Genomic DNA, 15,605 nt, shown 5'->3' on the forward strand with positions numbered 1-15,605 from the left:
AGAGACTCGCCGGCTCCTCTAAATGTGAAAAAAAAAACAGGGAAGTCCCTGGCATCAATTGGTGATGCCAAACACACAATGGGCATCAACACAGGTATCTGCCGAGGTGGTTCCTAGAAACTAATGGGAACTGGAGGGACTCCAAATGGCCACTCTTATCGGAACACAAATTATTCCACCATAACAATAGACACTAATGTGGTTGTGGAATGGGAAGAGGATGAGCTTCAGAAGCCATCCTTAAAAGCTTTGTGGGTGATCTAATTGTATGACTGAGCACGGGAGGGGGGGGGGGGGGGGAGAAAGAGAGAGAGAGAGAGAGAGAGAGAGAGAGAGAGAGAGAGACAGCAAGAGAGAGAGCCAAAGCGAGAGAGAGAAACAAAGAGATTACAGCATTTGTGTTGCCGACAGGCCAAAAAGCCCAGGCGTAATTCATCATGGACTCGTGGCTCAGGGGAAGTTATCAGATGTGGCGGGAAACCATAATCGTTTTACCCATTGCTTTAGTGAGTCAGCAGCCAATGCAATAAAGTTCAGGACCTTCTTAACTAAACTCCCCCAAAAAAGACAAAAAAATATATATATAAATAGATAAATACAGTAAAAACATACAACCAGAAAGGCTTTGTTTTGGTTTGACTCAGAGGAGCTAGACTCCCTCCCTTATAAAGCCGTGCACAGCGCATGGAAATGAGGGTCTGCCGTGGAGGCCCCAGACCCCTGGTGGAGGGCAAGGCCTGGGGGCCCTGAACACACATGGGGCCCTTCTGATCTCCAGGCAAACCCCAGTGGAGCAGCCAGGAGCCACAACGTTCTCCAGAACAATACTGCATGTCCAGTGGCGTTAGGGAAACGCTTATGGGAACACAGCGCTTGCTGGTTTTAAGAGGTATGTGTTCTACACCTGCCCTTATGACTAAGATGCCAGACAAACAGACACACACACACACACACACACACACACACACACACACACACACACACTTCAGTGAGAGCTATAAAACAAACAATTTTGATACTCACACACACACACAGGCACACGCAAAGCAGAGAGCTCCACACTCAGCCTGGCCACGCCTCCTCCTGCTGCGTCACTCACTCTCTCAGAGCCGCTCACAGCCACTTCCACAAAAGGAATTCCTTCATGGTGTCCGTGAGTGTGAGTGTGTGTGTGTGTGTGTGTGAGAGAGAGTATGTGTGAGTGTGTGTGAGGGTGTGTGTGTGTAGCATGAGAAAGGGAGACACTGTGCATTGCTAAGTGTGTGAAAGGAGGGAGAGAGAGTGAAAGAGGGAAAGAAGCACGGCTGGCTGCCGCAAGAGTTAAAATACAGCTACTGCTGCCCAGGGCCTGAGAGAGGGATAGACTACTGCAGGGGAATGAGAGAGAGGGTGAAAGAAAGGAGAGAGGAAAAGAGGGAGAGAGAAAGAGGGAGAAAGACAACTTTACAGTGAGAATGATGTAGAGAGAGGGAGAGAGACAAGACCGCAGCTTGGCAGCAAAACGCGAAAAACAAACAGATAAATACTAAATGTCTGTGGACGAAATACAACAGGAGAGAGCGAGAGAGAGAGAGCGCGAGAGAGAGAGAGAGAGAACAGTAGAGAGGGAGAAAGAGAGGAGAGTGACAGAGTGAGTGAGTGTGCTAAAGACAGAGAAAATCGAAGATAATAGATAGTGAGAGAGCAGTAAAAATAGAGAGAGAGAGAGAAAGTGAGAGAGAGAAAGCGAGAGAGAGAGAAGAAAAAAGAGAAAGGGCAAGCTGCAGCTCAGTGCTGCACTGGGCCGCTGCTGACGACCATATATGGCCCTGGGATTCCCGTGGAAAAAGAAGGGCAGGATTGAGGCAGGGGGGAAAGGGAGGAGGAATAGAAAAAAAGAGAAAGGAGAGAGATTGTTACTGTACATTTCATTTCACCTTGCGCTCAATTCGGCAGCCAAAACAATAGCAGATAGCTATATGCTGTGTTAGTTTCCATGGATCTGATAGCATCAGGGGATTCTACACAACAGAGGGGAGCACACGTGTGTGTGCATGCGTGTGTGTGCGTGCTGATGTATGATGAACTTGCTGCCCTTCCTCCTCTTCAGAGATAGTGAGTGTGTGTGTGTACGCACATGACAGTGTCTGTGTGTGTGAAAGAGAGCACACCTGAACTGTCCACTAGCGTAGCAATCTCCAGCAGCAACAGAAAACAGAGACCAGACGGCCAGACAGACACAAAAGTGCTGATGGGGCCTGGAAGAGCAGTCACACAGCTATCCAACACACACACACACACACACACACACACACACTCACTCTCACCCGCTTTCCCATTGTTGTTTCCCCCCCCCCGTCTCCGTCTCACTCCTTCAAAACCCCAGTCACATCACAATCCTGCTTTGCACAGGTTACACTCACAGTATTAGGAGTGTAAAAACAGTATTAGGAGAAAAAATGAACCAAACCGGGACTTCAAAACCAAGGTACACACCAAAATGTGATTTCTGTGTACCGTTACAGCCCTACTGAGTATAGTCCCTCCATGAATCAAATTGATCAATGGCCACAGTATTACCACAGTAGGGCTTAGCCTGCATTTCGGTCACTGGGGTTAGAGTGAACAAAACAATTACATAAAACCTACATGTTCCATGGGCTTTATGTCATGTTGCATTTTACTGTGTGTGTGTTGAATTCAATTCTGTAGATCAACTGCCCTGAGCGGCTAAAAAAAAAAGTGCAACACCAGCTCATGCTCAAGTACGTATGCACTAAGTAAAACGATTGTGAAAAATGACGCAACTCAGCGGCTACAGCACTCATGCACCACAGGTGGAGATGTGCCCAGTGTGCCACGCCTGTCTAGCACAGGTCTAGTGTTCACCCGTGGAACTGCCAGGCCTGAGGGGTTCACCGCAGGAGAGCCAAGCCCTAACAGAGGACAGAGCCGGCTGCCTGCATATGCACAGCCAGTGCATCATGACAAGGGCCATCATCTCTCAGCTGCAAGGACAGACGTTGCAAAACTATAGATGGGTTAAACAGATAGACTGGTGTTAAGGGTAGTTTTTGTGTGTGCGTGTGCAAGTAACTAATGTACAGTGAGTGTGTGGCTTTTTGAGTAGCGATAAGAAGGCCTCAGCTCTGCGGCTGGCCGATGAGCCACAGCTCAGCGAGGAAATGAGAAAAATAAACACCCTCTTCCTGTTCCTTTCTCATGCCAAAAAAATAGAAAAAGAATCTTTCCGACACCCCACCCCCCACGCCATCCCACCCCGCTCAACACACACACTAGACCTGACAAGGAGCGTTGACCAAGCTGTTTGAGCAAGCGTGGGGAACACACACACACACACACACACCTTTCACTATGGGAGGAAAACAGCTCCATAAGGGGGTACTGGACACGGGGAGAATCACAGAGAGGCTTCACGCTGACACGACGGTCAAACAGTACGTGTGTGGAGGGGCGGCTGTTCAGGACCAATGCAAATCTAACTGACCCTTCCTTCCTAGTACACTAGCCCCGTTAAAAGACAATCCTTTCAATGCATCCACGCTTGGTATTCATGGCCTTTCGGACGACGTCATTGATCATTATGAGGATCAGGTCTTGACAATCATTTATTAGACCCAATGAAAGTAATCAAAAGATGATCAAGTCAACAGTGTGACCTCCCTCGTCCTGCAAGCAGGGAATTGACACACCATCACCACGTGTATGAGACCTGAGACTATAAGACACTTTGGGATGAGAATCGAACCATTTTGGCAGTGCAGTGAGGTCTGCGGAAACCAAAGAGCATTAAAACTCAGTTGTGGCCACAGCCGTACCTGCACCGTACGCCGGCGACCCGGGTTCGATTCCCGCCCCGTGGTCCTTTCCGGATCCCACCCCGACTCTCTCTCCCCCACTTGTTTCCTGTCATTCTCAACTATCCCATCACATTAAAGGCATAAAAAGACCAAAAAAAAAAAATTTTACAATATACCAACCAATGATTTCAGAGCAGCCACATAGCGTTCAAGAATCTATTTACTTCTTTAGACTGGGAGATAAATAAATGGCTATTGAATAAATACATTTGGGCTACTCAAGCAAGCAGCAATGCTAATAACCAGATATACTCAAATTCTGCGTGGAAATATTTGAATTTGTGTATTATTTTTGGCAAGTACATTTTAAACTGCTACAACAAAATTCCCTGATATTCCATGACTTTGCACCAAAAAACACAGAATTCCCTGACTTTCCATGCCTGGAATACACTTTCCAAAATTCCATGATATTCCAGAAATTCCATGACCCGTGGGAACCCTGCTTTACACAATAAAGTCCAGAGGAAGCGGACCATCAGAGAATCAATATCAATCGATCTCGACAGGTTGCACACACACACACACGTGTTCAATGAGGAATGCCCAAAATCAGTGAAACTGCATTTAGGCCTTTGCTTAGTTGAGCTAATTGAGCAGATTGAGCAGATTGGCCCAGTCTGGGCCACTTGCCCTGATTTAACAGAGCTCTGTATGCCAGGGAAGACTTTAGGAAACCCCTCTGCAGAAGCACAGACATTAGATCTCACTGCAAGTATGTGCAGTGCACAAGGGCTTGGGAAGCAAACACACACTAAACAAACAAATACACACATACAAAACACACTTAATACATAGCCTATGCATGTACTCAAATGTCACGCACCAGCTGAGGCTGAAGGGGAAGGCATGGAGTGCAGAGCAAGCCCAAACGCTGGCCTAATTAAAAGCATGAGCCCCGCGCCCGCCAGAGCTGTTCTGAGCACTGGGTTAGCATGATGCGACGGTGGCAGAAAAATCACACCAACATTGACCAATCTGTCTCCTCACACTCCTGGTCGCTCTCCATCTTGGCGAAGATTTCTCCCTCTCCGAGTCTCTGCCCATCTTTCATCCAGGGAGGTGCTTACAGAACAGAACACTTCACCTGCTCTCAGGTGAGATGGCGTCATGGGAGACTTAGCTGAAAAGAACACACAGCAGGATTCCAGGAGCTTGTAACTCACGCATAGAACACACACACACACACACACACACACACACGCTCATCTGAGAGGAACTAAAGTGTGGGGAAATAGAGAGGTTGAGTTCTTCCTCAAAGAAAATAAATGACTCTTTGAAGCAGACACGTAACAGGGTAAAACTGGTCAAATTAGGAAGACGTGACACCTTTTTGAGCTCAAAGGGGAACAGAACAACCACAGTTTCCTAACAGTCGCTCACAGTACAGGAGAGATCCCGCAGGGAAGCATTGAGCAGTGGTCAGCTGCTTAGCTGAGTCAACTACACAATTATGTTTAATTTTTGAAAACACGCACACTCATGCACCTTACAGCAAATCTCATTAAATGCAGTTAACCAAAATGCAAGTACTTCAAGAACGATGTTGCATGGCATTGCATTCTGCTTCTCAGGCAAGGTACAGAACGGCACCGCTCAGCACAGACAGATGGATGAACCCTCGGAGGGTGGAGGAGGAGGAGGAGGAGGTGGAGGTGAGGTTGGACCTGGGAGACAGACTGGAGGACAGGGCATCAGAGAGACGGTGGCGGTGCACGCTAGAGGTTAAGGAATGTGGGCCGAGACACCTTAAGTCACACCACAGGCTTTTCACAGTGGCCTTAGAATATGCGCAATATTGACAGGATCACGTGTGGAATTCTGGGCACTCAAAGAGGATCCAACTGGCTTCCTGCTCTCTAACTGTGTGTGTGTGTGTGTGTGTGTGTACACGTGTGTTCAGAAACCTATTGGTATGTTAACTGTACCTTGTTTCAATTTGACTCAATGACTTGTCACAAGGGAATGCAGAGATTGGCACTTGTTCTCCAGTCTTTTAGATGTGAAAAAGCTGCTCATGCTTGTCTCTCAACAGCTGGCTATTGTGAGCTGTGCAATCAAAAATCAAGAAAAACAAGAAACAACAACACACAAGGAGAACAAAATGGCTCTCGCACCCAATTCAATTCCTCCAAATTAAGCCTGTGGTGGTACCTCACCAAAGAATCCACCCACACATCCATGGCAGGCAAACCTGCAATCGCAAAGCAACCCATGACAAGAACCAATGTAAGGAAATTTGCATGAAACTAGGGATGCACCGAAACCACTTCTGCACACCAGGTAGGAGTTTACATTTGTGTACTTGTAGATACAAATAACAGTTGGCAATAAGGCAGTGTGTTTCTACCATATAATAACAATAACCCAGTCTCAGCAGAGAAGGGGAGATGGTTTACAGTCGTTTCCGGTGGGAAATCTGATAGGGCAGTAAATAATGACTGAGCACATCCTGACTGCAGCCTTGAGTTTGGCGTTAAGTTGTCTTGAAGTAGTATCTGAGAATTTTCATGAGTGCAAAACTGTGGGCGAGTAAAGTAGCGGCCCGACGCTGGCATCAGTGCATCCTTACATGAATCTCACTCACAGTCTCTTCCCGACTCATGCGTCTCCTCACACACAGATGCGAACAAGTAAACTGTGCATCCCAGCGATTTCCCACCAGGCTGCAGCATGAGGAGGCCTCACACATCTCTGGAAAAGCCCACGCAAGACTGCAGGGAATGTAGGTGACCTCATCCAAAAGAGGAGACTATGTGTGTGTGTGTGTGTGTGTGTGTGTGTGTGTGTGTGTGTGTGTGTGTGTGTGTGTGTGTGTGTGTGTGTGTGTGTGTGGTGGTGGTGGAGGAAGGGGTTATCCAACAGGAAAAGGTTACCAGTGTGTGTGCGCGTGTGTGTGATGGACATTTCATGACGACATCAGACAACTAGAGACAGAAAGCACACACAGAGACAGTTGGAAGTAAAAGTAGGTGAGCTCATACATTGATGGGGTGGTGGCGGTGGGGTAAAGTTCACCCCTGGGTCTCTCCAGTGAGCCCTTGACGTGGCAGACAGAACGAGGTGCTCCACTAACACGAAGCGAAGCACCTCCTCAGGCATTCTTGCACATAAGCAGAGGTTCCTGCGGGGGAACCAGTTCCAACCTGTAACAACGCCTCGGCTCTATCACTACATCCAGACATAAAAGGCGCAGAACGAGCAAGCCCCCACTCAATCCACCAGTGAGTTTATGGAGTCAAAAAAAGGCAAAAATGTGGAAGGTCTCTCCACAACTACATTTTATGCAACACACATTCAATTTCAACTCTCTGTGACCTTCTGAGTTATGAGCACTAATACTCATTTCAAACAATCTGACCTTTATAGACACACCGTTTCATTATATAATGGATATTATGAAACATGCAAATCTGCACATCAAAGAGATGAACAGAGATTCACTTTAGCTTATCTGAAAAGAGATGTGACTTTTCCACCCCAGCGAGGCTTCATTAGAAACTCTACATTATTCAACGCATGCTAGCGGAGTTGCATGTTCTTTTTCCCTGAATAAATCCAGACATGTTGACCTTCACCTACATGCCGCTTCTGCAGATTTGTGAACGGGGTGAGGGTGAGACGTGTGCCACTCAAAAGCTTCCTGATTACATGTTGGATGTGGACGTGTCCAATGGAAACGGCTCTCTGAAACCGCCTCTCCTACACCTACCAATTAAGGAACAGGTCCGGCAGTGCCGCGTACGACCCAGAACCCTCTCCGATGCCAACGACGTCTACCGTCTGGGGCGAGATGCTCCTGTGAAAGCGGAGTGATTCAGAGCTGACGAATGATTTACTGCTAAAATTAGACATGTCGTATAGAATATGCCTTCCTTTTATTGTCTTTAAACAACTGGGATTTCAAACTGTCAAAAATAAATCATGAACAGACAAGTCGACCGAATTAAAACATCCGTCTTGTACTTAACTCAGATGAGGGACAGGTCTATGGACTGCAGACGCCAGCTCACAAGTGCAGTGACATTCCCTTGCCCTTTTCAGAGATAAACTAAACCATAAAACTCAAATGGAGACCCCCCCCCCCCCCCCCCCCCCAACCCTCACCTCTCCTTGTCCCATGTCCTGGCAGATAGACTTTTAAATCATGTAGCATTAATTATGGAATGGCTCTTAAAATGGCTTTGCTGCCTGATAAGAGGAAGAAGCAATTAGATATGCATGAGGAGCGCTGCAGTATGGGCAGGGTCACAGCAGGGCGGAGTCTACCCAGACAAAAGGAAGCAAAACAAAAACAAATGAATGAAAAACATTGCATAAAAAAAAAACAAGAATGAAAGCACCACCTGACGTGGCAGTGTCAAATCACCTTCCAACACCTAGGCGTATGTAAACACTAAAAGTGGACGCTCACAAAGGGTAAACTAAATGGCGGCATATGAGACCGGAGGTGAGAGGTGCGGGCGGGCTGAACTGAGCTGTCTGTCAGGGGGCCTAAGGTGGAGGCAGACGAGGCATGGCGTGCCTGAGGCGGGGGCCTCCACTACTCTGATTGGACGGAGGGAGAGCCCTGGGGAGGGGATGGGCGGGGCCACTGTAGCCTGCAGCTAGCGCCCAAACAAAGACGATGAGGAAAACACTAACCGCCCCCCAACAACAGCCCACCTGAGCACCACATGCTATAGAGACACTCCTTCAGCCTGATTCTCACACACACACACACACACGCGTACGTACACATACACACACAATAAATGTGGATTTGTCCAAACCACCACCACACTGACTAGTTACAATCTCAATCTAAGTGTAGGCGTACACACAAATATACACAGGGAGGTTTATCATCAGATAATTATACAAAGGCCTCCAAACATTGCGATGGAGGTTGTTGACTGCTGTTGTTTAGGGCTGCTTGTTCCTTTTGCATGTACGGGCTGTGAGAGGTGTTCTAAGGTAAGCACTGCAATTCTACTGAAAACAGCATTCTCACTCGTGCTCACTCTCGATCCCTCTCTCCCTTTTACGCGGTCACTCGCTCTCCTTCTCCATCCCTCTTTCTCTCTGGCAACACAGGCCAATTCAAGTCTATTTAGCCCCAATTGGCCCTCTGCGTGCAAAATGTTCAAGGCCCCCTGACTCTCACTACATCACAGCCTGGGTCAGATGATGGTGATCAGCAACAACCTAAAAATTCTCTCGGCTCATACCCAGCCCCACCCCCCTCCTCCACCTACCTTTCTGAAAACGAGTTTAGAACTCCCAGAAAGCAAAATATTAGCATGCCGCGTGACACCAGTTAAAATAAAGTGAGAACAAGACACGGCTTAGTTGCAGAGAGCTGAAAACAAATAAATTTGAGGGGTAGGGATCTGGGTGATTTATCTGGACTTAGAAGAAACAGAGCATTGTTTGAGAACCTTTTTTACACTTTGAGTTCAACACCCTTGTCTCATAAGCTCAGAGCTGAAGCTGAAAACCCAAAGAGTTGAGATTATTCACAAGTGTGTCTGTGTGTGCGCATTACCCAAGTGTCTCTGAATGCTCTTAAGACAGGTGAGTTGCCGTCTGCTGCTGCAGGAGCCAGGTGGAAAGGTGTAATGGAATTTTTGCTACAGATGTCTAACTGCGCTCTCTCGCTCACACACACACACACACACACACACACACAACTTCTCAGTCTCTCCAACCATCACCCCCCCCCCTCCATCCCCCTTCTCCCTGAGGTGAACTACTCATGTTTCACTCATCCCCATGTTAGGGTGACTGACTGACTTACTGTGTGTGTGTGTACTGCTTAGTGCAAGTTCCCATAGACTGCTGGATACTTTTTTTTTTTTACAAGCAGCCCTCTGGACATGTCAGCAGAGCAGTGCTGCTGGTCTCTGATTGGACACTGAGGATGCTCAGTCACAGCTGAGAATCTCTGGGCCCCATTCATTGCTAATTGTGTAATGTGTTAATGTTAGCCGTGATGATGGCACGGGAACAAGACAGAGATAGAGAGAGAGAAATGAAAAAGAAAAAAAGATCTAGAGAGAAAGAGAGAAACATAACAAATCAGCCATTTTGTGTTAGAAGCTAATACTCCAAACCCAGTTAGCCAGAAGCTAATAGTTAGCAGACAAGTGTTATTCTACTGAAGCGCTCCAACTCATGATACCCACTTCAAAATTTTAAAGCAAACACTATCAAACTAAAAAAAAGCTTTAAAACCATTTAATAAATGTGAGCAAAAACAGAGCAAGGTGAAACCAAAATAAAATTTCCAACACAACAGCCTTACTGTGATGTCATTGAAGGGCAACTCAAAATTGATAAATGAGCAACTACATAAAGCTTGCCATCAATATCTGCAACGTCTTGTGGACGATGGGCGTAAACTGTGTGTGCGAGAGAGGAGGGGAGAGGAACAGAAAGTAGCAGGAGGGTAGAGGTGACACTGACAGCTGAGGAATGCCTCTCTGCCTTTGCCATGGTTTCCACTTAAGTGTCATGTGAGGAATGTCGAGCTGTGGATGGCCAGCTGGATGGAATGCTACCCACCCAGTGCATCTGCACATCTCTGCTCCTACTCCCCCACCCCCCCCCCCCCCCCAACACACACACAGTTCTTGATATCGCCTCTGTCCTCAACTATGACAGCTTTCACCACCCACAAACACCCACCTGGGCTACCTGCTTACCCCAGCTTCCATCTCTCTCTGCAGTTAACACTAGAGAAAAACAAAAAAAAAAAAAAAAAAAAAAAACACCAGAGAAAATGCACACCAGAGGAGAATGCTTTACAGCTGCAGCAGGAGCACAGAAACCACCACAGCTTTCACTGTTTGAGGTGACACAGGTGTAGAAAAAGAGAAACCATAAGAGCTGACCACGAGCAGGGAGGTATGATAAATGTCATTTGTCGCTTTGCACATGGGGCATCAAAGTCTCAGCTGTTCGCTACCCATCCGTCTCGTCTAATCCGGCCATGGCGCATTGACTGCCTGGAATCGCTGTAATTAAAAGCTCATCGCCAGACCGCAAGTTGGCAAGCAGGCGCGTGGGTCGAGTCGAGTTTGAGCAGGGGTGGGACCGTGTGTCCCGGTGACCAATTGCAGGCGTAAATCAAACGAGCCATTGCTCTGTGCCAGGGATGCCGTTGGCTACAGACACAACACAGAAAGACGAGACACGACATGATGCACCCTTCCAGGCAGCATTAGGGCCGGTCCCCATCACAGTGGACCGCAGACCTTCTAAACCATGCACCAGAGCTACCCCCCATCTACTGGTGAGGCACAGCCCAGAATGTATATATGTGTGTGTGTGTGTGTGTGTGTGTGTGTGTGGTGACTCATAACCAAACTTAGCCTCGACTCCTAAGAGCTCAGTCTGCAGAGAACCTCTGGCAGTAGAGGGGAGGGTGGCTATTTATAACCAACACAGGCCAAAGCGGCCAGCACAAGCCACTGCTCCTGAGTGGCCAGGCCCCACCACGCTTGAACCCAAGGGCAGCAAAATAAAACAAATTGCAAAAAAAGGATTAAACCTCAGTTTACACATAGACATTTCCAAAAGCAGAATCTGCTTCAACTGGAACGTTCAAATGGCCCCATTTCATTTATTGTTAGTCTACCTGTTGGTAAATGACGGTACATGGTTTCCACTTGAAATTAAAAATTAAAAAAAGTGCTGCACACGCAAGCTCCATATGACAGGTCTTTACTTAACTACGTTTCGGCCTGTAAGGCCTTCATCAGATTTTCCACTCGGAATTAAAACAAAATACAGCAAGTCTAAAGCCAACAAGGCCAACTCATTGTGCATACACACAATCACTATGCTTAACTAAATCAATGACCATTGATACCATTAATAGCCAATGTCATTTCAACAATTTACCTAAACTGGTCATTCAAAAACAGAGACTGTTTCATATAAGAGAGTTCAGTCAGTCATGAATGGCCAGGAGCAGATCCTGCTCACAGACCCCCACTCTCATCTCCTTCCTCTTTTAAGGGGTCTTAGGGATTCTTGCACTAAAGCCCCAGGCATGCTGGAGTCACTGTAATCCAATTATTACAACAACTCCACTCAAAAGCTATAAATAAACAGCCCAGTCAAAATCACAGGCAACTTGTCGCCTGACGCTGAGAAAAGGATAAGTACTGTAGCTTTAAAATGAATACCAGATTTAAAATGTTGTTTACAGTGACTTGAGTGCATGAACAATGAAACCTAACTTTTTTTTTTTTTTTATACGAACGCATAAACCTCTCCTATTATTTTCCATAGGGGCAACTATAATACCATCAGGCGTAAGCCAAGCTCATAAGAAAGGTTCAGGCTACTCTGCCACCATAGAGACATAGACTTTAAGTGGATGTTTTCACATCGCAAGTTGACAATCGACGGATGTATTGTGGGTCAGAGATGGGTCAGGACTTCTCATCTCGTGTCCTGACGGGGCAGACTTCGGGCAATGGTTTGGTCACTCCCGCCTTCCTCTCTCAGCCTGCCAATAAGCAGCTAATCCCATCTTGCAAGTGTCAATGGCAACACAATCATCTCCGATTCTCCAGGTAGCCGCTCAGCTCCTCAAGGAGAGTGGTCCAGCTAACTTCAGGGAGATCTTCATGTGCATTCTCCATTCAAACCTCAATGGGCTCCACAGGCAACCCAGTATGGCAGTAAGGTAGGCCTTCGCCACCCCAGTTTTTTTTGTCTTTATATTTTTTGTTTGTTTGTGTTTTTTTGCACAAAGCCGAGGAGAAATCAGCATGTGGACTGACCTTTTTGCAACCCCCTGGATTAAGACGCTACACACAAATCCCTGAATCACCTTCAGCTCCTTTCTAAGACCCCATAGAGTGGGATCACATGCGGAGACGCGCGCGCGCGCCCCCCCCCCCCCCCCCCCCCCCCCCACACACACACACACACACCCTGCTCCACGTCTCTCCAGACATGGTTAGGTCTCAGGAGGAGCCACAGCGCAAATTCCTTCCTCCCCTCTCTTGCTCGTCCCTCAACGCCGGCCCAAAAAAAGGCAACCAGTCTCGCTCTAGTCTGTGCAAGACACTGGCTCTACTGAGATCGAAACACATCAGTCCTCAACGTAACATAGTTGTGTACTTTATTACAATGGCGAGAAAGACCTACTGACTATATTATTCACCATCATCGCAAAACAAAACAAAATAAAGGCAGAAATCTGAAATCTGATGTCAGATACAGACGCTCAAAGTGTGACTAAACAAGAAGACATGCACATGGCCATTTGGGTGGTTACTATCTGACAGTGCAATGTGCAACGCATTGACAGAAAAAGGCCTAAGCATTGCTCTACGTTTCAAGCCGGACACGTGGGTGATGAGTAAGGAGATGAGATCATTATGAGGCATGATTTACAAAGGGGAGAGGAGCTGAATGACAACTCCAATATGTCCAGGAACATTATCATTTCTTTATCAAAGGTCAATGCATGACTATGACATAGGTACAAGGCTTTAAAAAGGCCTTTAAAACCTATAATTTAGGAACAGCTGTTTTAAAAGTGTATCAGCTGAACCAGTGTAACTGCCAGGTTTAAAGTTAAAGGAATCTGCGGAATCAGCGACAGGTATTGACATGTAAACATGACAGCTTCACTACCTGGCAAAGAACACACTGATGCAAAAATGTTGCCCTCTGAGTGAATCCTAATAAACATTCATTCATAACCAAATTATTTAGTATCATGGTAATGTAAATGGTCAACAGATTGCCTCTGCTTGTAAACTGAACTTAGACTAAAGACGTATTAGTCTTCTTAAAATCTTCATTACAAATAAAATAAACAAAGGTTCATTTTTAAGTCATACCAGCCAGTTAATCTAAACCAAAACAGCAAAATAATAATAATAATAATAATAATAATAATAATAATAATAATAATAAAGGCACTATAGCTGTCAGGTCACAGAGACAATCAAAGCGAGCAAAAATGCAAGTCATTAATCCCATCAAATGAATCACCAAATGACCATTTACAGAGGCCCTTGGTGATTCGGTAGCACTGTTAACAATAATCTGCCATGAATGTGATGTAATACCGTCGCTCTGACTCGACTGCGGCATAGCTTCAGTCAGAGCTAAAAATATTTATGGTGGTCTTTCCTTGAGAATTAGACAGAAATGAAACACGTCAGCAAAGGCCAGTGCATAGATATATATAACACTACAGGCAAGTGGTTAAGTTACCACGACACGAATGCCATAGAAGAAAACTTTGGATTTTATCAGGGATATTTGCACACCTATCATAACTTATTGAGCGACATATTTCGGTTGAGGTATTCGGCCGGTCTTGTTTTTAACGTTATATGCCACCTTCTTGACCTGCCAGACAGCTAACGTAACCAGCCAAAGTAAAATGCTTGACCTATCAGCTAGCAATAACAACAACAGCTCCTCGTAACTAGCACCTACCAGGACATTATTCCGCATTGGCGACCGTTGAAAAAACGTCAGCTAAATTGGCTAGGTAGGTGGCTAGCTACTGACAACCATTTCAACAAGGATAACCTTAACCCATCTAGCTAGCATTTCACGTTGGCCGGTCCACTACTGCACAATGCATACTAGCCTACTCTCGTTTACAAAAGGGAAACTCATTTAGTTTTGTATAATAAAGTTGGTTGGAAAACGAGTGGCATTTAGCTGAAGCTAGTTTTTTCCCCCCGACATGGATAACGTTAGCACAGGCTAGGTGGCTAATAGGCTAACTTATCTGCTAGCTTTCTCGAACACCACCACCCAAGCAGCTTTCTTCCTGGCTCTGGCCATTTGACGTACGGCTAACACTGAGTAAACAGCGAATCATTCAATTAATATTAACGTTTGCCAAAACATCGTATTTAATATGCGAGAACGCATCAATTACATGTTTCGAGAAAACAGTTCATGATTGGGGTGCATACTTTGAGTCTTTTTCTGCAGTTTCTGCCTCGTAACCAATTCAATCAACACAGCTTTGCAAACGGCCCTCTCGCCGAATAGTCTACGGTCGGGCGGGCTGAGTAAACACAGTGAACGACTCCCTTACCGACAAACTAGGTAGCAAAGTAATCGCTCGTCCGTGATTATCAACACGGAATTAATTTCAACAGGAATGATTTAATAGTCGGAGTTGGCACAGAGAGTGCTTCTTACCTGATGTAGGGCAGTGAGACCGTCTACATTGGCGTAGTTGATGTCAGCTCCCCGGTCCAGCATTCGTAGCACCTCCTCGGTATCGCCGGCGGAGCAGGCTGCCAAAAACACGGCGCCATCGTCGAACTTCACCTTCGTCTTCTTCTTTTTCAGGATAGGTGGCTCTTGGTCTGTCTCCGAGCCTATCCACCGTTTTAACTGTTCATTCCTTTTCTGCTTGGCGTCCGCCATCTTCATCCCCTCCTGCCTTGGGCTTCTTATCTCTGTCCGAGAGAGGATATACTTTATACTGCCACTATCCCACAGCGCACTGGGGCGTGGGAAGGGGGGGAGGGTGGGGGGGGGGGCGAGAGAGCGAACGGATTGTTTTCCATAATCTCGCGAGGAAACACACCATCAACGTCACCTTCGGATCTGCAGTATAACGTCATTTGACATGGAGCAGAAAAATAGGATAAATTGTATCCTTGCAGAGTAAATGACAAAACCATTTGTTTTTGCGCTCTCTCTCTCTCTCAAACAGAAGTAAAACAAAAAGAGTGACAGAGTATAGCCTATTTGAAACTG

At 46.4% G+C, this 15,605-nt stretch overlaps 1 protein-coding gene across 1 annotated transcript in view; it reads right to left on the reverse strand.

Moving 5' to 3' along the window:
- The window catches only part of ppp1r12a (protein phosphatase 1, regulatory subunit 12A), a 67,766-nt gene extending 52,407 nt beyond the window's left edge, over positions 1-15,359 (reverse strand). Inside the window, 1 exon segment of the mRNA XM_042078850.1 lies at positions 15,039-15,359. Coding sequence (XP_041934784.1) covers positions 15,039-15,275 — 237 coding nt within the window. The 5' untranslated portion in view covers positions 15,276-15,359.
- Between the last annotated feature and the right edge of the window lie 246 nt (positions 15,360-15,605).

This window comes from Alosa sapidissima, chromosome 22 (assembly GCF_018492685.1).
Source record: "Alosa sapidissima isolate fAloSap1 chromosome 22, fAloSap1.pri, whole genome shotgun sequence".
Taxonomy (NCBI): Eukaryota; Metazoa; Chordata; class Actinopteri; order Clupeiformes; family Clupeidae; genus Alosa; species Alosa sapidissima.